General features: G+C 46.7%; 1 protein-coding gene across 1 annotated transcript in view; it reads left to right on the forward strand.

The window, feature by feature from the left end:
- Positions 1–916: 916 nt before the first annotated feature.
- DNAAF1 (dynein axonemal assembly factor 1) overlaps positions 917–22,111 on the forward strand; it is a 32,260-nt gene continuing 11,065 nt past the window's right edge. The window contains exons 1-6 of the mRNA XM_039480523.2: positions 917–1,199; positions 4,987–5,122; positions 6,204–6,295; positions 10,517–10,738; positions 11,178–11,344; positions 15,910–16,031. Coding sequence (XP_039336457.2) covers positions 1,076–1,199; positions 4,987–5,122; positions 6,204–6,295; positions 10,517–10,738; positions 11,178–11,344; positions 15,910–16,031 — 863 coding nt within the window. The 5' untranslated portion in view covers positions 917–1,075. The remainder of the gene's footprint in view (positions 1,200–4,986; positions 5,123–6,203; positions 6,296–10,516; positions 10,739–11,177; positions 11,345–15,909; positions 16,032–22,111) is intronic.

The raw sequence follows: 22,111 nt of genomic DNA on the forward strand, positions 1-22,111 counted from the left end.
CGAGGGGCGCTGCAGAGTCCTGCTTTCCCCGGCTGTGTTTGGGCGGCACGTTCAGGAGAACAGGGACCTGCCTGGTTCGTGTTCCCAGCCCTTTCGCTCCAGCACCCGGCAAGGCCCAGTCAACACAAGCAAACTCGGAAATCCCGGCTGAACCCACGACCGCTTCAAGAGGAATCGGCGTGCCCTTTCTTTAGGAGCTCGATAATTCTGAATTACTTCCATTTTAGAAAAACACAGCAACAACTCAAGCCAAATCGTTTATAAAGGAGAATAAAACAGCACCGACAAAGGAGGCGACTGCCGGAGCCGCTCGGGGGAGGAGTCGTGTGAGAGGCTGCAGGGAGAGCAGGGCGCGCGCCGGCCACCACAGGGTCCGGGGTTTGGGGCGCGGGGCCCGGGGGAAGGGAGAAGGGGTTGCAGCGCCGCGGTGGAGGGCGTGGGGATGGAGCCGGGGGAAGGGGAGCTCTGAGATGTGAAGGGGCGGGGCCGGGGTGTTTGGTCTGGAAAGAGGGAGTCTCACGGGAGGAAGGGACGAAGATTTCCTGGGGTCCCCAGCGCCACGGGCTTCGGGGCCGGTTGGCGCGGAGGGAGCCCGGGGCCCCGGGGGCGTGGTGAGAGTTCAGAGGGGTCGGGCCGAGCAGCCGGCTGGCGCTACGGAGACCGAGGAGGGATCTGGGGCGGAAGGGCCGCGAGAGGGCACCCAGGGCGCAGGGGGCGCGATACCTGCAAGGCGGCGTGGTCCTCTAAACCGGTCCCGCCAGACCCGCGCGGCCACCGCCCCCGTCTCCGCAGCCTCAGCTGCCGCCTGGCCGCACCCCCACGTGACCCGCGCACGCGCCGAGGGCGGAGCCGTCGCAGGGCCCGTCTCCGGCGTCCCCAGCGCGCGCGTCCCGAGTGCGCGTGCGCGGAGGTTGCCTTGGCGACCCGGAAAGCGTTGAGCTGTAATAACTGGGGCGCCAGAGGCTGGCGAGGAAGGAAAGCGGGGAGTCTCCGGCTGGGCTAGGGACGGTAGCAACGTCCGCGGCGGAACTGGGCTCCCCACAGCTGCGGGGCGTTCGGTGGCGCAGAAGTGAACATGCACCCTGAGCCCTCGGAGCCTGCGGCGGATGGGGCAGCGAAGCTGGACTGCACGCAGGAGCCCGGCGTGGAGGAGTCTGCGGGTGACCACGAGAGCGCAGGCCTAGGGGGCTGCTGCAAAGGTGCCGACCGCCCCCCGGGGAGGGCGGGTGGAGACGGGCCGACCCGGCTGGGCGCTCCAGCCTCCTTCCACACCACATAACCGATCTTCACAGCTAAAGAATAACAGTAATAAGGTACCAAACAACGCTCTGCAGTAGGGGCTTCTCTCCCCAGTTGGTACGTGGAAGGAAACAGATACTTCAGAGGTTATAAAACTTGCTCCAAACAGATCATCCTCGGCTAGTCAGTGACAGAACAGACTCGGATGGGCGCGAGTCTGTGACCACGTAAGATCAAAGGCTTTCTCCCCTTCCAGACTGCATGTTGTGTCAGCGAAACACATCCTGATTGAATTTGGAGTCTAGTTCAGTGCCTGGCCTAAGGCAGAGAGTCTGAATGAAGACTTTGTGGTTCTGGGACCCCCTCACTAGAGTTTGACAGAATGGACTTAAAAGATCAGCTTCATGGCCAGGCGCGGTTGCTCACGCCTGTAGTCCCAGCACTTTGGGAGGCCGAAGCATGTGGATCACCTGAGGTCAGGAGTTTGAGATCAGCCTGGCCAAAATAACGAAACGCTGTCTTTACTGAAAATACAAAAATCAGCAAGGCGTGGTGATGTGTGCTTGTAATCCCAGATACTTGGGAGGCTAAGTTAGGAGAACCGCTTGAACCTGGGAGGCGGAGATTGAAGGGAGGCGGAGGTTGCAGTGAGCCAAGATCATACCACTGCACTCCAGCCTGGGTGATAGAGCAAGACTCTGTCTTAAATAAATAAATAAATAAATAATTTTTTTTAAAGGTGGGCTTCAGCTTCTGCTTCCCACAAGACTTGGTGCCCGAAGGGAAGCCTTTTAGTGATTAGATTAAAAAATAATTGATTTGTGTTCCAGCTTCTGAACCGAGGCAACAAATAAAGCAGCTGATTTGTGTTCCAGGCAACAAATATATCTTAAGCATCATCTGTCCCTACAAACCTTGGGTGAAGAGCCATAGGGAACTGGCATGGCTCAGTGGGAAGACACCAGGTTTGGAGCCACTGATACTGGGTTCAGGTGGAGCGTCAGCAGCTAATCAGCTGTATGGCTGTTGGCCCAGAGCTTAACCTCTCTGAGCCCTAGTCTCCTCATCTGTAAGCTGGGATAATTATAAGGGAATATATGGAAATAATTATAACTAAATGTTCCAGCATATGGTGGGCCATTATTAAATGGTAGCTCTTGCTATTAATTGATTACGTATATTAATATGTTGAGCATTTATTCTTTACTTTTTCCACATTTGTCTGCAGCTTCCTGTGGCTGGGCATTCTACGCAAAATTGATGAGTTTAAGACACACTCCCTACACACAGAGCGTTTAGTCTTGTTCAATAGATCACACAAACACACAGAAAGCAGCAGACCAGAGCTCTTAATGTTAAGTGCAGTTGAATTGGCCAATTTGGAATGACCTTTGAAAAAAAGTATTCATTTCAATGTGCTCATTTTCTTTTTATAAAAGATATTCTCACAATTTTTGTTTCTTTTCAAGTGATTTTCCTTTTGAGGATTTTTTTTTTTTTTTTTTTTTTTTTAGAAGACTCTAGGTCTGTTGCCCGGCTGGAGTGCAGTGGTGTGATCTTGGCTCACTGCAACCTCCTCCTCCTTGGTTCCAGTGATTCTCCTGCCTCAGCCTCCCGAATAGCTGAGATTACAGGCACATGCCACCATGTCCAGCCAATTTTTTGTTTTAGTAGAGATGGGGTTTTACATGTTGGCCAGGATGGTCTCGATCTCCAGACCTCGTGATCTGCACACCTCAGCCTCCCAAAGTGCTGGGATTACATGTGTGAGCCACCGCACCTGGCCATATTTTTTTTAAAGATGGAATCTCACTATGTTGCCCAGGCTAGATCTTCCTGCCTCAGCCTCCTGAGTAGCTGGGATTACAGGCATGCTGCACCACACTTTGCTTGAGAAATTTTTTAAAAGGCAGAAGAACAAAGAACATTAAAACAAATACCCATGTTTTGTCCCCTAAGAACTGAAAATGATTAATATTTTATCATATTTACTTGAAGTCTTTTTTAATGAAAGAAATAAGCCCCTCTGCAAAATAAATAAAAATAAAAATGAATAAGGCTGAGTGCGATGGCTCACACCTGTAATCCCAGCACTTTGGAAGTCTGAGGAGGGCAGATCACCTGAGGTCAGGAGTTTGAGACCACCCTTGCCAACATGGCAAAACCTTATCTCTACTGAAAAAAAAAACAAAAAAAAAACTAACTGGGCATGATGGCAGGCACCTGTAATCCCAGCTGCTTGGGAGGCTAAGCATGAGAATCACTTGTACCTGGCAAGTGGAAGTTGCAGTGAGCCAAGATCCTGCCACTGCACTCCAACCTGAGGGATAGAGTGAGACTGTCTCCAAAATAAATAAATAAATAAATTTCACATAAAGTTTGTGTTCCTTTTATTCTCTCTCCCCCACCCCATTTCTAATCCCATTCCTTTCCTGCCTTGTCCAAAATTTTATATGGATTCTTTCCAGCACTTCTCTGTACCTATATGCCCCGAAACAACACATAGCATTGGTTTCCATATATATATATATATATATATATATATATATATATATATATATACTATATGTGTATATATATATTTTTTGAGACTTCATCTCAAAAAATATATGTGTATATATACATATATGTATATGCACATGTATATATATATATACATACATATATATATATATATATATATATTTTTTTTTTTTTTTTGAGATGGAGTCTCACTCTGTCACCCAGGCTGGAGTGCAGTGGTGCAATCGCGGCTCACTCCAACCTCCCCCTCCTGGGTTCACGTGATTCTTCTGCCTCAACCTCCTGAATAGCTGGGACTGCAGGTGTGTGCCACCATGCCTGGCTAATTTTGTTGTATTTTTAGCCAAAATGTGCTACAGGTGTGTGCCACCATGCCTGGCTAATTTTGTTGTATTTTTAGTCCCAAAGTGCTGAGACTACAGGTGTGAGCCACCACACCCAGCCAGGTTTGCATATTTTTAGTTTATATAAATGTTTTCCAGTGCTTATTGTGAAACTTGCTTTTTTTCACTCCATATACGTTTCTGAGATTTATCTGTATAGATGGATGTAGTTCAAGTGCATTCTTCTCAAAAGCAGAAGAACAAGTCATTGTTTCATGTAAACAGTCCCTATGGATGGACATTTACATCATTAATAGTTTTTGGCTTTTATTAAAAAGGCAGAAACAAATATCTTTGTCCATGTTTCCTTGTGCACCTGTTACAAGCGTTTTTATAGAAGATGTACCTAGTAGTGAAATTTACACAATCATTGACAGTACTTTAGAAATTGTTACACATTTAAAGATTACTGGTGTTCTTTTTTTTTCCCTCTTTTCTTGTGAAACAGGGTATCACTTTGTTGCCCAGGCTGGCGTGCAGTGGTGTGAACGTGGCTCACTGCAGCTTCAACTTTCCGAGCTCAAGTGATCCACCTGCCTCAGCCCCACAATTATGTGGGACTACAGGCATGCACCACTACATCTGGCTAATTTTTGTATTTTTTGTAGAGATGGGGTTTTGCCATGTTGCTAAGGTTGGTCTCAAACACCTGGGCTGAAGTAATCCACCTGCCTCAGCCTCCTAAAGAGCTGGGATTACAGGACTGAGCCACCATGCCCAGCCACTAAAGAATACTGATATTCTATACTAAAAGTGGTTGGTCCTTAACCAAACTGAAGCTGGGGGACATTTTTTGATATATATCTTGATCTCTGCAGACCTGATCTCTTTTATTTTAAAGACATTAATGAGCCTAAGGAAACATGTGTGGGTTCTTCTGACACATCCTCCCAAAGCCAGCAGAAACAGAGTGGTGATAATGGATCAGATGGTCACTTCCCACACCCAAGAGAAGACAGGGAAGATCAGAGCCCCAGGTACGTGGGCATGCTGCAAATCAGTGTGCATTTATGAAGTAAGGCAAATGGCATAATCACCGACTTGTACGGATAAGGAAATAGAGGCTGGTAGATTGAATTGCCTGCCCTGTGTCTGAGAGTGGAGTGATGATGGCCCTGCCTCTCCCGCACAGCTGAGCACACATTCTGTTCAGCTTTAAAGCCAGACCTGCAATAGGAGCAGCAGTAGTTCCTGGTGACACCATTTAAAGTATTTTTATTAGAATATACATTGCAATTTTTAGGCCAGGTGCGGTGGTTCACGCCTGTAATCTCAGCACTTTCGGAGGCTGAGGTGAGCGAATCACAAGGTCAGGAGTTCGAGACCAGTCTGGCCAACATGGTAAAACCCCATCTCTACTAAAAATACAAAAAGTTAGCTGGATGTAGCGGCAGGCACCTGTAACACCAGCTACTTGGGAGGCTAAGGCAAGATAATTGCTTGAACCCACGAGGCGGAGGTTGCAGTGAGTCAAGATCTCATCACCGCACTCCAGCCCAAGTGACAGAGTGAAACTCCGTCTCAAAAGGAAAAAAAAGAACATACATTGCAATTTTTAAGAATGCTGAAAATAGGCTGGGTGCGGTGGCTCACGCCTGTAATCCCAGCACTTTGGGAGGCCGAGGTGAACAGATCACCTGAGGTCAGGAGATTGAGACCAGCCTGGCCAACATGGTGAAACCCCATCTCTGCAAAAAACATGAAAATTAGCTGGGTGTGGTGGTGCATGCCTGTAATCCCAGCTACTTCAGAGGCTGAGGCAGGAGAATCACTTGAACCTGGGAGGCGGAGGTTGCAGTGAGCTGAGACCGCGCCATTGCATGGGCAATAAAGTGGGTCTCCACCTCAAAAAAAAAAAAAAAAAAAAAGGCTGAAAACTATATCGGCTTATTTTATGAAAAGAAGAAACAGAAGAAAGAGAAAAAGAACTTAAAATAGGTATCAGGCATGTAGGGTGTTGTAGAATTTCTGGCAGGAAAGGATGTGGTAAAGAACTCTGAGAATATATTTCACAGTGACAATTTGCAATAAGCTTATTCATGTTTTCCATTTTAACAGAATGACTAAAAGTTCCCTGCAAAAACTCTGCAAGCAGCACAAGCTTTATATTACCCCAGCTTTGAATGATACACTGTATTTACACTTCAAAGGTAAGGACCTAAGAGGAAATGCTTCATGTCAGGTGAAAAGATTCTGCCTACTCATATAACAAATTACTTTCAGGAATCATCTTTAGTTCTCAGAATGTATCTAAGCAGGAGATTTCAAAGTTTAGTGGAGATTTATGGAAAAGGATTTCCTTCAAGAAAAAGTCTTGCCTGACCAGAGTTCACAAAGGAGACATTGGCTATATGAATACCAAGGAAACACACGGGTATCTTTTATTATTGTTAACTAAGGAACTTTTTTCCTTATTTTTTTTGAGATAGTGTCTTGCTCTGTTGCCTGGGCTGCAGTGCAGGGTGCAATCTCAGCTCACTGCAACCTCTGCTTCCAGGTTCAAGCACTTCTGCCTCAGCCTCCCAAGTAGCTGGGATTACAGGTGCCTGCCATCTTGCCTGGCTAATTTTTGTATTTTTTAGTAGAGGCAAGGTTTCTCCATATTTCCCATTCTGATCTCAAACTCCCGAGCTCAGGCAATCTGACTGCCTCAGCCTCCCAAAGTGCTAGGATTACAAGTGTGAGCCACCAGGCCCAGCCAGGACTTTAATTTGTCATACCAGAAAGCTAGTTTGTAGGGACTTCGGGCTTGGAAGGGCTATGTTGGGAAGGATTGCAGCTTGATGTTGGAAACATATGATGAGGATCTTTGCGTGCCTCTTACAATGGGGAGGCGTGAACAGGACCTAGGGCTGGAGTCCAATATCCTATATAAATGGAAGCTCAGGTTTGCAGGCAGGGCTTTTTCCAGCCTGAGAGCTCCCAGTCTGTGCTGATGGGGTGACCAACTTGCTCAGCAGTCCTCTGATTGTTCATTTGTTTCTTCAGTAGATGCTTGCCGAGAGCCTTCTGTGTGCCCAGCCCTGTTGAGGGCTAAAAATGCAGAGAGGGAACCGGTAAAGGTGCCTTTGGTGTCCTGGGGGATGGGGGCAGCTACTTTGAGGATGGTGCTACGCCAGGGAGATGCCCAAAGGGCTGCAGCAGCACAAATATCTTCAGGGGTTGGAACAACATTTAAGGGTCTCCTCATCTCCACTTTTGTCCCCCTCCGAATTCCCCACCCAGCATCCAAGTGTAGCGGACAGATCCCGGGGGAATGGATGCTTAAGCAGTGGGAAGAAAAATGGAACCAGTAAGTTTGACTAAGTAGAGGCAGTCAGAGAGGTACAAGACCTAGGAGAGAGAGGTGCCCATATTATTTATCGATTGCTATATAATTAACTACCCCAAAACTTAGCAACTGAAACTCATTGTCTCACCGTTTCTGAGTGCCAGGAACTAGGGAGCGATTAGCTGGGTGGTTCCAGCTCAGGGTCTCTCATGAGGCTGTAGTCAGACTGTCAGCATGGCCTAGCTCATATGACAGCTTGACTGGGGCTGGAGAATCCACTTCTAGGCTCTAGACCTCACAGCTGTCAGGCAGAGGCCCCAATTTCTCACCACAGGAGCCTCTCCCTGGCAGCTGACTTCCGCCACAGCAAGTTCCCAAGAAGGGAAGCAAGGCCAAGACAAAAGTGGAGGTGACACTGTATCACTCCATGGTATCAGGGTCACTCCTGTCTCACTGCAGTGCTAACAGGAGGGTATCGATACCAGGAGAGTCATCCAGAGAGCCTGAGGAGGAAGCTGGGAGAGGAGGCGCAGGGCCCATTGGGCCAGATACCTTGGAATGATCAAGGGCTGAGAGGACTGACAATAGCATGTAGCAACTAGGATCTCACGGGAGACTTTAGCCAGGTGGCTGTAGTGATGGTGGGATCCAGGGGCGACAGCCGATTGGAGATGGCTTGAACAGGCAAATTGAGGTCTTTCTCAGCAAAAGGGGAGGAGATGGGGCAGGAGCTGGAGCGAAGACCAGGGAGAAAAACCAGAATGTCAGAAACCCAAGGAGACAATCCACTTTCTTCACCAAAAAATTGCAATGGAAGAAAGAGAGAGAGAGACACCCACACAGATACTCCAGGTTAAAAGTGACTTTAAGGCTGGGTGTGGTGGCTCATGCCTGCATGGTGATGCATGCTTGCAGTACTAGTTACTTGGGAGGCTGAGGCAGGAGAGTCGCTTGAACCCAAGAGGCAGAGATTACAGTGAGCTCAGATCACACCACTGCATTCCATTCTAGGTGACAGAGCAAGACTCTGTTTCAAAAAAAAAAAAAAATAGTTGGTTGGGCACAGTGGCTCATGCCTATAATCCCAGCACTTTAGGAAGCCAAGGTAGGCCGATCATCTCAGGTCAGGAGTTCAAGACCAACCTGGACAACATGGTGAAACCCCATCTCTACTAAAAATACCAAAATTAGCTGGGCATGATAGCAGGTGCCTGTAATCCCAGCTACTCAAGGGGCTGAGGCAGGAGATTTGCTTAAACTCAAGAGGTGGAGGTTGCAGTGAGCCGAAATCATGCCACTGCACTCCAGCCTGGGTGACAGAGTAAGACTCTATCTCAGATAAAAAGTGACTTAAGAGACGTCCACTAGCTACAAGGTTTGGACCTTATTTTTCTGTTGATTCATACAGTAGACAGTTTGGAAAAAAAGATAACAAAGAAACGTGACCAGTAACAGGCTATTTGAGGACATTGAGGAACTGCTGTTTCGCCGTCACAGTGGCATTGCGGTTATCTTAAAGACAAAAAGTTCCTATCTTTTAGAGATGCTAACTTCAGTATGGAGACCTTGAAGCAACATGACAAATACTTCCACTATAAAACTTTTTGTGGAGAGGGATTGTGGAGAGGGAGAGCATCAGGAAGAATAGCTAATGGACACCAGGCTTAGCACCTAGGTGATGAGATGATCTGTGAGCAACCCCCATGGCACACATTGACCTTTGTAACACACCTGCACACCTGGTACGTGAACCCACGCACTTAAAATAAGACTGGAAGAAATAAAATAATAAACATTTTTCTGGAAAAAAAGAGAGGATTAAAAAAAAATCTATACAATACCTAAGTTTAAATGTATGTTATAACTATTATAAATATTCCATATGCTGATAGCAAGCTTGGAAGGGGAGAGAGAGAAATGAAAACAGATGGTCTCTTGGCAGGATCCTGAGTGCACCTCTTTTTTTATTTTGCTCACCACAGATATTAAAATTTTTTAAATAAAAACCTTTTCAGGCAACAAAATAACTTTAAGTGTTGGTGATAGTAAATGAAGCGTGAGTTCCACATTGATGGTGAGTTACTAAAGGCAACTAAAACGTTTGTTTTCCTAACCCTAAATTTGGTTCATAAAACTGAAAAGAGAACAAAACAAGGCCCACAGTTTGCACTAGAGTTAGTCCTGGTGGGGACATTTTCAGGGTAGCTTTACCCCCACCGCACCCTCACCCCCACCCACTCCCCTCCATGAAGGTAGCAGTAGGCTCCACCCTCCCAGGTGGGCAATTCCAGCAGGAAGACTACCATTTATTTCAGCAAGAACCCCCTAGGATTCATCAAAGTTGGTCTTGCTTGGCTAAGTGTGACCACCCCAAATGAGTGAGGTGGCTCTGAGAGGCTGTCCAGAGAGCCGTCGGGTGATATTAGGAGCAGGACGGTCCCTCCAGGAAAAGTTGATACTGGAGGAAGGAGGCGTGGATGCCAGATAGGTAGGTGTCTGCGCCCGTTTTGAGCTGCTGTAACAAGATATGATAGCCTGGGTGGCTTATCAACAACAGAAATTTCTTTCTCACAGTTCTGGAGGCTGGGAAGTCCAAGGTCAAGGTACTGGCAGGTTGGGTGGCTGGTGAGAGCCTGCTTTTTTATTCTCAGATGGCACTTTCTTCTTCTTTTTTTTTTTTTTTTTCAGAGACGGGGTTTCACCTTGGTGGCCAGGAAGGTCTCGATTTCTTGACCTCGTCGTGATCGGCCCGCCTTGGCTTCCCAAAGTGCTGGGATTACAGGCATGAGCCACTGCGCTTGGCCTCAGATGGCATTTTCTTGCTGTATCCTCATATGGTGAAGATGACAAAGGAGCTGTCTGGGGCCTCATTTCTGAGGTCACTAATGCCATTCATTCATGAGGGTTCTTCTCTCATGACCTTCTCCCCTCCCAAACCTCCCACCTCCAAATGCCGTCGCATTAGGGGTCAGGATTTCAATGCATGAATTTTGAAGGGACACAGACATTCAGTCCCTAATAGTAGGCAAAAACAAGGGTGGCCATGACCCCTCTGCCCTGTGAGTAGGAGCCTAATTCCCTCGTGCTTCCTCCTTGTTAGGTTTCGACCGCATTGAGAACCTGGAAGAATACACAGGGCTGCGCTGTCTCTGGCTGCAATGCAATGGAATACGGAAAATCGAAAACCTGGAGGCCCAAACTGAGTTGCGTTGCCTCTTCTTGCAAGTGAACTTGCTCCATAAAATCGAGAACCTGGAACCTCTGCAGAAACTGGACGCTCTTAACCTCAGCAACAATTACATCAAGACCATTGAAAACCTCTGTAAGAGTCCCCAGCAGTGTTTCTGTCTGCCATCTGCCCATCACTTTCCCCTGAGGGAGGCTCTGAGATTTTATATTATGGGCAAGAAGTGCTTTTGATTTTGCTTTGCTTTGCTTCTTTGTGAGACAGGGTCTTGCTCTGTCCCTCCGGCTGAAGCCCAGCAGTGCCGTTACAGCTCACTGCAGCCTCAACCTCCTGGTCTCCAGTCATCCTCCCACCTCAGCCTCCCAGGTAGCTGAGACCACAGGCACTTGCCACCAGACCTGGCAAGTTTTTCTGTTTTATAGATGTGTTGCCCAGGCTGGTCTCAAACTCCCGGGCTCAAAAGATTCTCCCACCTTAGCCTCCCAAAGTGCTGGGATTCCAGGTATACAGCGCTGCGCCTGGGCTAAGGATTTTTATGCCTTTGTTTTTGACGTCTGCTGATCCTATCTTCCAGCCTGCCTCCCAGTCCTGAATACGCTGCAGATGGCCCACAATCACCTGGAGACTGTGGAGGACATTCAGCATCTACGAGAGTGTTTGAGGCTTTGTGTCCTTGACCTTTCGCACAACAAGCTGAGCGACCCAGAGATCCTGAACATTCTGGAATGCATGCCCGATTTGGTAAAAAAAAAAAAAACAAGAAAACACCACAGAAACCCGCTTCCATTATGTTCGTTAAATATCGAGTCCTTTTTTTGTCTTTTTTCTCCTTCCTGCTCTCCTTCCTTTCCTTTTTCACACTTTTTTCCTCTTTGTGTTTTTGAAACACAAAGCTGGAGTATTTGAAATGCCAGATGTCATATTATTGTACCCACGAATAGTTTAGTGTGTACCTCTGACAGATAAGGACTTTTTTTTTCTTGAGATGGAGCCTCACTCTTGTTGCCCAGGCTGGGATGCACTGGCGCAGTCTCAGCTCACTGTAACCTCCGCCTCCCAGGTTTAAGCAATTCTCCTGCCTCATCCTCCTGAATAGCTGGGATTACAGGCACGTGCCACCATGTCAGGCTAATTTCTGTATTCTTAGTAGAGAATGGTTTTTGCCATACTGGCCAGACTGGTCTCAAACTCCTGACCTCAGCTGATCCTCCCACCTCAGCTTTCCAAAGTGCTGGGATTACAGGCATAAGCCACTGTGCCCGGCCCAGATAAGGACTTTTTAAAGCATAATCACAATCGTATTGTATCTAGAATATTATAATCACTACACTGAATGCCCAGGCCACATTTGTTTTCCTTTTGTCTCAAAAATATGTTTTGACAGTTGTGTTGTTCCAATTCAAACCGGATTCAGACATTACATTTGGATTATTTGTCTTGTCATTCTCTTTCGATCTCTAACAGTTTCTCTTCCCTGATTTACTCTCACCCAGTTAATTTTTTTTTTTTTTTTTTTTTTTTTTTTGAGACAGCATCTCAATCTGTCACCCAGGCTGCAGTGCGATGGCATAATCTTGTCTCATTGCCACCTCTGCCTCCTGGGTTCAAGTGATTCTCCTGCCTTAGCCTCCCGAGTAGCTGGCATTACAGGCGCCTGCCACCACGCCCAGCTAATTTTTGTATTTTTAGTAGATTTGGGATTGCATCATGTTGGCCAGGCTGGTCTTGAACTCCTGACCTTAAGTGACCTATCCACCTCAGCCTCCCAAAGTGCTGGGATTATAGGCATGAGCCACCATGCCCAGCCACCACTCAATTAATTTTTCAAGGAAACCAGGTCCTCTGTCGGCTGTTACCCACATTCTGCATGTAGCTGATTGCATTCTTTTGGTGCCACTTAACATGTTCTGATGGCTCCAGTGTCTCCTGTAAAATGATATCAGAACCAGAGGCTGGATGGTGTCCAGGCTGAATATTTCCCCTCGTGGTGTGCCAGGTCCTTCCACTGGCAGGTCCTCACATCGGGGAGCATGTGAGGCCTGCTTGCTTCTTCTTTTCATTTGAAGATTCACTAATAGGTTCAGATATTGTCAGCCTGGTCCAGCCATTCTGAAGTTCCCCGTCACTCCTTCTCCCAGTTATTTTAGCAGTCACTGACGAACGTTTCCTAGATGAATTATTTCATTGGGAGCCACACAGTGACAGTTTTCCAGTTATCTCACTCTCAGCATTTATTTAGCTAGAATACTTCTACAGCGAGCTTCCACTCACTAACTAGTGGTTCATCCAGTTCATGCAGAAAAGGCCAGGATCAATGTTCAGCCCTTTTATTTATTTATTTAATTTGTCTTTTCCTTTTTTAATTTTTGAGGGTGTCTTGCTCTGTCACCCAGGCAGGAGTGCAGTGGTGCAATCTCAGCTCACTGCAACCTCCACCTCCTGGGTTCAAGAGATTCTCTTGCCTCAGCTTCCCGAGTAGCTGGGACTACAGGCGTGTGCCACCACATCCGGCTATTTTTTTTTTTTTGTATTTTTTGTAGAGATGGGGTTTCACCCTGTTAGCCAGGATGGTCTCCATCTTCTGACCTTGTGATCCACCCCCCTTGGCTTCCCAAAGTGCTGGAATTAAAGGCATGAGCCACTGTACCCGGCTTTTTTTTTTTTTTTTTTTTTTGAGACAGAGTCTTGCTGTGTCACCCAGGATGGAGTGTAGTGGTATAACCATGGCTTCCTGCAGCCTCAACCTCCCAGGCTTACATGCCCCTCCCACCTTAGCCTCCCAAGTAGCTGGGACCACAGGTGTGCACCACCACATCCAGCTAATTTTCTATTTTTTGTAGAGATGGGGTTTTGCCATGTTGCTCAGGCTGGCTATTTGTCAATTTTCAGTGAAATGAATTAAGACCCTAGCAACCTCTCATGGTGACAATGAAGCCTTTCTCTTTTTCAGTATCATTATGCAGGCATACATTTGTATATACAATATTGACATGATTTAACTCTTTCTGTCACTCTAAATTTTCATGTTCAAATTTTCCCATCTGGGCAGGGTACGGTGGCTCACACCTGTAATCCCAGCACTTTGAGAAGCCGAGGTGGACAGATCACTTGAGGCCAGGAGTTTGAGACCAGCCTGGCCAACATGGTGAAATCCCGTCTCTACTAACAATACAAAAATGAGCTGGGCATGGCGGTGCATGCCTGTGATCTCAGCTACTTGGGCGGCTGAGGTGGGAGAATTGCTTGAACCCGGGAGGTGTTGCAGTGAGCTGAGATTTCACCACTGCACTCCAAACAAAATGAGACCCTGTCTCAAAAAAAAAAAAAAAAAAAAAATGCCATCCTTTGGGCTTGAGAAGCCTTCAGGTTGCTCCCATGTCCTTCTGAGCGCACTCTAGTAGCCTTTGACAGCTTCCTTGCTTCTTAGCGTCTGTGTTGTCGTGTGTACTAGGAAAGAAATACCAACACGAGCACACAAAACCCTTGAGTTTATTGTGTACTGCTTAGTTTATTGTGTACGCAAGGAAAGAAGTGAGTCGGCTGAAAGCAAACCGTAGCTGAGGAGCAGTCTGTAGAGTGTTCGAGGAAAGACTCGTTTAGGATGGCAGCACGTGGAGAGAATAGAAAGCTCTATTAGATTACAGTCCCCTGCTGGTTTGGTTTGGTTTGGTTTTGGTTCGGGTTGCCGTAAGTACCGGGTGGCTTAACTAATAGAAATTTCTTTTCTCATAATTCTGGAGACTGGGAGTCAAGAGCAAGGTGTGGGCAGGGTTGGATTCTCCTGAGGCCGCTCCTTGGCTGGTAGGTGGCCGTCTTCTTCCCAGGTCCTCACAGGGTCCCTCCTTCTGTGCTGTGCGCTCCCTGTGTCCTACTCTCTTCTTCTAAGGCTACTCGTCAGATTGCATTAGGGCTCACCCTAATGAGCTCATTTCAACTTAATCGCCACTTTAAAAGTCTCATCTTCAAATACAATTACATTCTGAGGTGCCTCGGGTTCCGACTTTAACATCTGAATTTTGATTAGGACACAATTCAACCCAGAACGAAAGCAGGTCGCTTTATATTAATAGTTTTGTGTGTGTGTGTGTGATTGCTTTTTAATCCTCCCCAGCCCGTGTACCCCTTTATTGCTGCCTGGGTGTATTGCTCCCACCGCCTCACCCTGTGCAGGGTAAGTCACTTGAAGACAGAGCAAGAATGGGAAAGATGGCATGAAAATGAAGTTTGGGAAATGCTAAACTAACTCGTTTATGATGTCTTTTTTCCAACAAAGGAACACTTTCGATATGAAAAATACTCCATCAGTTTAGGCAAACAGATTTTCAAACGGTTCACCCTCATGTTGCCTTAAGCATTCAACTTCTCTCTTTTTTTTTTTTTTTTTGAGATGGAGTCTCACTCTGTCACCCAGGCTGGAGTGCAGTGGCATAATCTCTGCTCACTGCAGCCTCCACCTCCGGGGTTCAGGTGATCCTCCTGCCTCAGCCTCCTGAGTAGCTGGCTTTACAGGTGCACACCACCATGCCCAGCTAATATTTGTCTCTTTAGTAGAGATGGGGTTTCACCAGGCTGGCCAGGCTGGTCTCGAATCCCTGTCCTCAAGTGATCCACCTGCCTCAGCCTCCCAAAGTGCTGGGATTACAGGAGTGAACCGCTGTACCAGCCCCCATGCATTCAGCTTCTTTGAATTTCTTAAGGCAATAGAAGAGGTGATGGTATTTAAAGATGGGGGAGGATGGCAGGTGGCATTGCTGAACCCCTCTTTCCTCCCTGGTCCTAACTGACATCAGGGAGAGCTGTGAGCCCAGGCAGAGGGCCCTCCTTCCTGCGACACTCAGCAGAGGTAAGCGGGCACTGCCCATCCTTTCCCTTAGTCACTGCTGCTGCTCTGTCTAGCGGCTTGTGTGTGTTTTCTTAAAATGGGTCCTGGCTGGGAAGAAAAGAAAACCATCAGTTACACAGAGATGCATTTCAGTAAAAGATGTTGGGTAGCAAAACTAATGTAATCAACTGCACTCAGAAAAAGCCTCAGGAAATGTTTTCCAATATTGTTCTGGAGGGACAATGAGATCTAAGAGCTGAAGTTCAAGTGGAAGAAAGGGCTGCTGAATGATCTAGACAGTTTTGAGAGCATGAGGGAATTGAAAACCCTCTAGTTTCTTGGATCAAGTCACCAGGACATGATATTGGCACTTCTATTTTGCTCAAAAAATAGATTTTGTTTATTTATTCTTAGTCCACATCGCAATACGGTAATTCAATTGCATCTTTTACTAATCAGTTTGGTTATGCTTGTCTTCTTGCAGCGTGTACTGAATTTGATGGGAAACCCAGTTATCAGGCACATTGCTAATTATAGAAGGACCGTCACTGTGCGACTGAAGCACTTAACATACCTGGATGATAGACCAGTTTTTCCAAAGGACAGGTAAGAAAAGCCTTCTGATCACATTTTAATCTGTCATAGTTGTCCATGCTTAATATTAAACTTCTTTTTTTTTTTTTGAGACGGAGTTTCGCTCTTGTTATCCAGGCTGGAGTGCAGTGGCGCGATCTCGGCTCACTGCAACCTCCGCCTCCTGGGTTCAGGCAATTCTCCTGCCTCAGCCTCCTGAGTAGCTGGGATTACAGGTGCATGCCACCATGCCCAGCTAATTGTTTTTTGTATTTTTCAGTAGAGATGGGGTTTCACCATGTTAACCAGGATGGTCTTGATCTCTTGACCTCGTGATCCACCCGCCTTGGCCTCCCAAAGTGTTGGGATTACAGGTGTGAGCCACCGTGCCCAGCCTTAAAATATTCTTTTGATAAATATCTTTGTATAAGTCATTTATTTACCTCTTTGCTGATGAGTTCCTTGGAATGGAATTTTTGGAGTAGTATCACTGTGTTGAAGAATGCAGTTTGAGACTTTGTAAAAACTCTTTTTAGTTTTTGAGATGGAGTCTCGCTCTGTCACCAGGCTGGAGGGTAGTAGTGCGATTTTGGCTCACTTCAACCTCCGCCTCCTAGGTTCAAGTGATTCTCCTGCCTTAGCCTACTGAGTAGCTGGGACTACAGATGCATGCCACCACACCCAGCTAATTTCTGTATTTTTAGTAGAGAGGGGGTTTCACCGTGTTGGCCAGGATGGTTTTGATCTCTTTACATCATGATCTGCCCTTCTCGGCCTCCCAAAGTGCTGGGATTACAGACTTGAGCCACCGCACCTGACTGAGACTTTGTATAAACTCTTATACATATTTTCTAGTTGTTTTCCAGAGAGTTTATACCAATTGACAACCTCACATAACATAACCATGAAAAGAAATCTTGGCTAAGTTAGTTGATGGGTGAAGATAGTACCCCACTGAAATTGCATTTTTGTTGTTTTGTTTTTTTTTGAGACGGAGTTTTCACTCTTGTTACCCAGGCTGGAGTGCAATGGCGCGATCTCGGCTCACTGCAACCTCCGCCTCCTGGGTTCAGGCAATTCTCCTGCCTCAGCCTCCTGAGTAGCTGAGATTACAGGCACGCGCCACCATGCCCAGCTAATTTTTTTTGTGTTTTTAGTAGAGACGGGGTTTCACCATGTTGACCAGGATGGTCTCGATCTCTTGACCTCGTGATCCACCCGCCTCGGCCTCCCAAAGTGCTGGGATTACAGGTTTGAGCCACCGCGCCCGGCCTTGCATTTTTGGTTAATTGATGGAGTTGGGTATTTTTTTCATTGTTACTGGACACTTACATTTCCTCTTTTATGAATATTCTATTTGTGACTTTTTCCAAGTTTCTTTTTGAAGTGCTTTTCTTACCAATTTGTAAGAGCTTCTTTAATGTTTGGAACATCGTACCCTGGACTGCCATGTTTATCATCAGTGCTTTTATCTGTGTTTAAAATTTACTTTTTAACTTAGATCAATTTAGTAATTCCACGTAGAATAAAATATCAGTCATATAGGCTACTTGACGAGACGTACAATCTGAATTTTGCATTAGACAACATTTACCATAAATGTAACTTGTAATATGTTTTTATACTCACAAATTCAAATCAAACTAACACATACTTCAAATAGAGCTTCTACTTTAGCCAGGTAAGAAAACTAGAAGACGTGCTCCTGGGAAGTTCAACAGAAATGGACCCAGATCCTAGGGCCCCAGGTCTCGGGGTGGCGAGGACAGGGGGAGCCGCCAGTGTGCAGGGGCCTGACTCCCAAGCCAGCTCTGTGGCCACCGGCTATGTTACAACCTTAGGGGAGCTCCCTAACCCCCTTGGGTGCACGTTCTTCATCTGCAGAGTGGGGATGATAATATTAGTGCCACAGGGTCCCTGTGAGTGCCTGTGAACAACATGCAGGACTTCGAGTGGGTGCCGGGCTCTTAGGAGTGAACCGGTGGGAGCAGCAGCCCCTGAAGATGCTGCCCCCACCCTGGGAGCCATGTTGAGGAAGGTAACATGGATGTGAGCAATAGGAGCCACTGCCCTTTACAGTGCAGCTGTAAAGTCAGATTAACCTGGCTTGTGTCTTTTTTTTTGAGATAGAGTCTCACTCTGTCACTCAGGCTGGAGTGCAGTGGCCCGATCTTGGCTCACTGCAACCTCCACCTCCCAGTTCAAGCAATTCTCCTACCTCAGCCTCCCCAGTAGCTGGGATTACAGGTGTGCACCACCACGTCCAGCTAATTTTTGCATTTTTAGTAGAGACGGGGTTCCACCACATTGGGCAGGCTGGTCTCAGACTCCTGACCTCGTGATCCGCCTGCCTCGGCCTTGCAGAGTGCTGGCATTACAGGTGTGAGCCACCGCACCCGGTCACTTGAGTCTTTTTTTAGAGACAGGGTTGTACTCTGTCACCCAGGCAGGAGTGCAGGGGTGTGATCACAGCAGCCTCGAACTCCTGGGCTCACACAAGCCTCCCAAGTAACTGAGATTACAGGTGTGCACTGCCAAACCCAGCTAATTTTTAAGTTTTTTTTAGAGATGGGGGTCTCACTATGTTGCCCAGGCCAGTCTCAAATTTCTGGCCTCAAGTGGTCCTCCTGCCTTGGCCTCCCAAAGCTTTCACAGGTGTGAGCCACCACACCCCCAGTGTTGAATCTTAATCCTACCACTTACTGATTATTTGGGTACTTGCTATCCTCTGTGATGGAGCAGCTGTGTGCTCACCTGTCATTTTATTAAAGCACTCTCTATGACCACCTGTCCTGTCTAAATAGTACCTTCTCCACTTGATGTCTGTTTGGCCTGATTTATTTTCCTCTTAGGACATATTAGCATTTCCTTGCTTACAATCTGCCTTCCCCGACTAAAAGGGCCCCTCTAACAGAGATCAGCTCTTCCATTCACTGCTGGATCCCCAGCCTTGGGAACAGTGCCTGGCACATAGCAGGCAGCAGATAGGCCTTTGCGGGCTGGCTGCTGTGAGATGAAGGGTCTGAGGTTTCCTCATTGCATGGTAAGTGGGCTGGAACATGGTTTATTCTCCTTGGCATATTCTGTCGTAGTGACTTGTGGTCTTTCTCTGCTTTAGTATACTTTTCAGCACCCTCTCTGACTATTTCCAAACAAAACACCTGTACCTTTGATTCTACAGGAGCGATCTGCTTCTTCTCTCTGAAGGTAAGCCTTCTGTTTTCACACCACCAGATTTCGTTTTCCTTTTTTTTGAGATGGAGTCTCACTCTTCGCCAGGCTGGAGTACAGTGGCACAATCTCGGCTCACTGCAACCTCCAGCTCCTGGGCTGAAGCGATTCTCCTGCCTCAGCCTCTTGAGTAGCTGGGACTACAGGTGTGCACCACCATGCCCAGCTAATTTTTGTATCTTTAGTAGAGATGGGGTTTCACCATGTTAGCCAGGATGGTCTCGATCCCTTGACATAGTGATCCACCCTCCTTGGCGGATGTATGTGAATAACATACAGTTTACATATTTAAACTGTATGTGGCTGGACACAGTGACTCATGCCTGTAATCCCAGAACTTTGGGAGGCTGAGGCGGGTGGATCACTTGAGTTCGGGAGACTCCCTCTCAAAATAAAAATAAAAAACAAATTGTACAGTGCAATGGCTGTTAGTATATTCACAGAGTTGTGCAACCATCACCACAGTCAATTTTAGAATATTCATGGTGGGGCACGGTGGTTCACGCCTGTGATTCCAGCACTCTGGGAGGCTGAAGTGGGCGGGTCACCTGATGTTAGGAGTGTGAGACCAGCCTGGCCAGCGCGGTGAAGTCCCATCTCTAACTAAAAATAGCAAAATTAGCCAGGCATGGTGGCAGGAGCCTGTAATCGAAACTACTTGAGAGGCTGAGGCAGGAGAATCACTTGAAGCCAGAAGCAGAGGTCACAGTGAGCCGAGATCACACCACTGCACCTCAGCCTGGGTGACAAGAGTGAAACTCCATCTCAATTAGGAAAAAAAAAAAAAAAATGGAAGAACATTCTCATCACCCTAAAAAGGAAACACCATCCCCATTAGCAGCCAGCCCCCATTTCCCGCTCCCCGCAGGCCGTGGCAGCCACTCCTCTGTCGATTCGCCCGTTCTGGACATTTCACATAAATGGAGTCACCTGCTATGTGGCCTCTTGTTTCTGGCGTCTTTCACTCAGCATCGTGTTGTCAAGGCTCATCTGCAATGCAGCGTGCTCCGTCTAGTACCTCCTTCCTTTTTATTGCCAGGTGAATACTGCATTTTGACACACTCCATTTTATTTGTCCATCCATTTTTGGACATTAGGGTTGTTTTCACTTTTTGGCTGTTATGAATCGTGAAATGTTTGTGAGGACAGATGTTGTCTTCTCCTGGGTATATATCTAGGGGTGGAATTTCTGGGACATACAGGGACTTTATGTTTAAATTTTGAGAAGAAGCAGCTGTACTATTTTACAGCCCCATCAGCAGTGTGGGAAAGTTCCAGCTTTCCCGTATCCTCACCAGCACTTCCAGCTGCTTGTCTTTTTATTTCTAGTCCCCCTGGATGGTATGAAGTGGTGTCTGATTGTGGTTTCCATCCGCTTTTTTTTCTGGCAGATAATAATGTTGAGCATCTTTCATGTACTTACTGGCAATTTGTATATTGTCTTTGAAGAAATGCCTGTTCAGTTTCTTTGCCGATTTAAAAAAAAAAATTAATAGACTTTTTTTTTTTTTTTTTTTTTTTTTTGAGACAGCGTCTTGCTCTGTCGCCCAGGCTGGAGTGTAGTGGTACAATCGTGACTCACTGCAGCCTCGACCTCCTGAGCTCAAACAACCCTCCCACCTCTCAGCCAGCTGCGTAGCTGGGACTACAGGTGTGCGCCGTCAGGCCTGGCAAGTTTTCATGCTTTTTGTAGAGATGGGGTCTCAACGTGTTGCCCAGGCTGGTCTGGAAGTCCTGGGCTCTGGCAGTCTGCCCACCCTGGCTTCCCAAAATGTTGGGATTACAGGTGTGAGCCATTGCGACTGGCTTAGGCTTTATTTTCAGAGCGGTTTTAGATTTACAGAAAAATTGAGCAGAAAGCAGAGAGCATTTCCATATACCACCCACCCTTACAGTTTCTCCTGTTTGTAACATCTTACACTCATTTAGTACATTTGTGACAAGTTATCAGCCAATGCTGGTACCTTATTATTGACTGAAGTCTGTCATTTCTTTAAGGCTCATGCTGGGTATTGCACATTGTATGGATATGAACAAAGGTATGATGTCACGTGTCCTCTATCACAGTATCTCACAGAATAGTTTTGCTGCCCTAAACACCCTCTGTGCTCTGCCTATTCATCCCTCCCACCTCAGCCCCAACTCCTGGCATCACTGATCTTTTTACGGTCTCCACAGTTTCGCCTTATCTAGAAAGTCATATAGCTGGAATCATACAGCAGATAGCCTTTATGGACGGGCTTCTTTCACGTAGCAGTGAAGTGAGGCTTCTCCCGTGATGCTGTGTGGCCTGACAACTCATTTGTTTTCATTGCTGAGAGATATTCCTCTGTCAGGATGTGCCAGAGTTTGTTTATCCAATCGCCCACTAAAGGAATTCTTGGTCGCTTCTGATTTTTGTCAAATAGAATAAAACTGCTGTAAACATCCACGTGCAGGTTAGAGTGTGGACGTTAAGTCTTCAGCTCCTTCAGGTAAACACTTAGGAGAGCAATTGCCAGATCATATGGTGAGAGTATTTTTAGTCCTGTAAGAATCCGCCACACCATCTTCCTAAGTGGCTGTACCATTGTGCATTCCCCCCAGGAACAAGTGAGAGTTGCCCGAACTCCACATCCGCGTTAGCATGGTGTTGTCAGTGTGTTGGACTTTAGCCATCTAGTAGCAATATCACGTTATCTTGTTGTTCTCATTTGCATTTCCCTGAGGACATGGGGTGCGGAGCGTCTTTTCACAGGCTTACTTGCCATCTGTGTATCTTTTTCGGTGAGGTAGCCTGATCTTTTGCCCAGTTTTTTATTCGGTTGTTTCCTTATCTTTGAATTTTAAAAGTTCTTCGGATGTTTTGGATGCAAGCCCTTTCCCAGTTGTCTTTTTCTGTA

This window comes from Saimiri boliviensis, chromosome 1 (genome assembly GCF_048565385.1).
Source record: "Saimiri boliviensis isolate mSaiBol1 chromosome 1, mSaiBol1.pri, whole genome shotgun sequence".
NCBI classification, from domain to species: Eukaryota; Metazoa; Chordata; class Mammalia; order Primates; family Cebidae; genus Saimiri; species Saimiri boliviensis.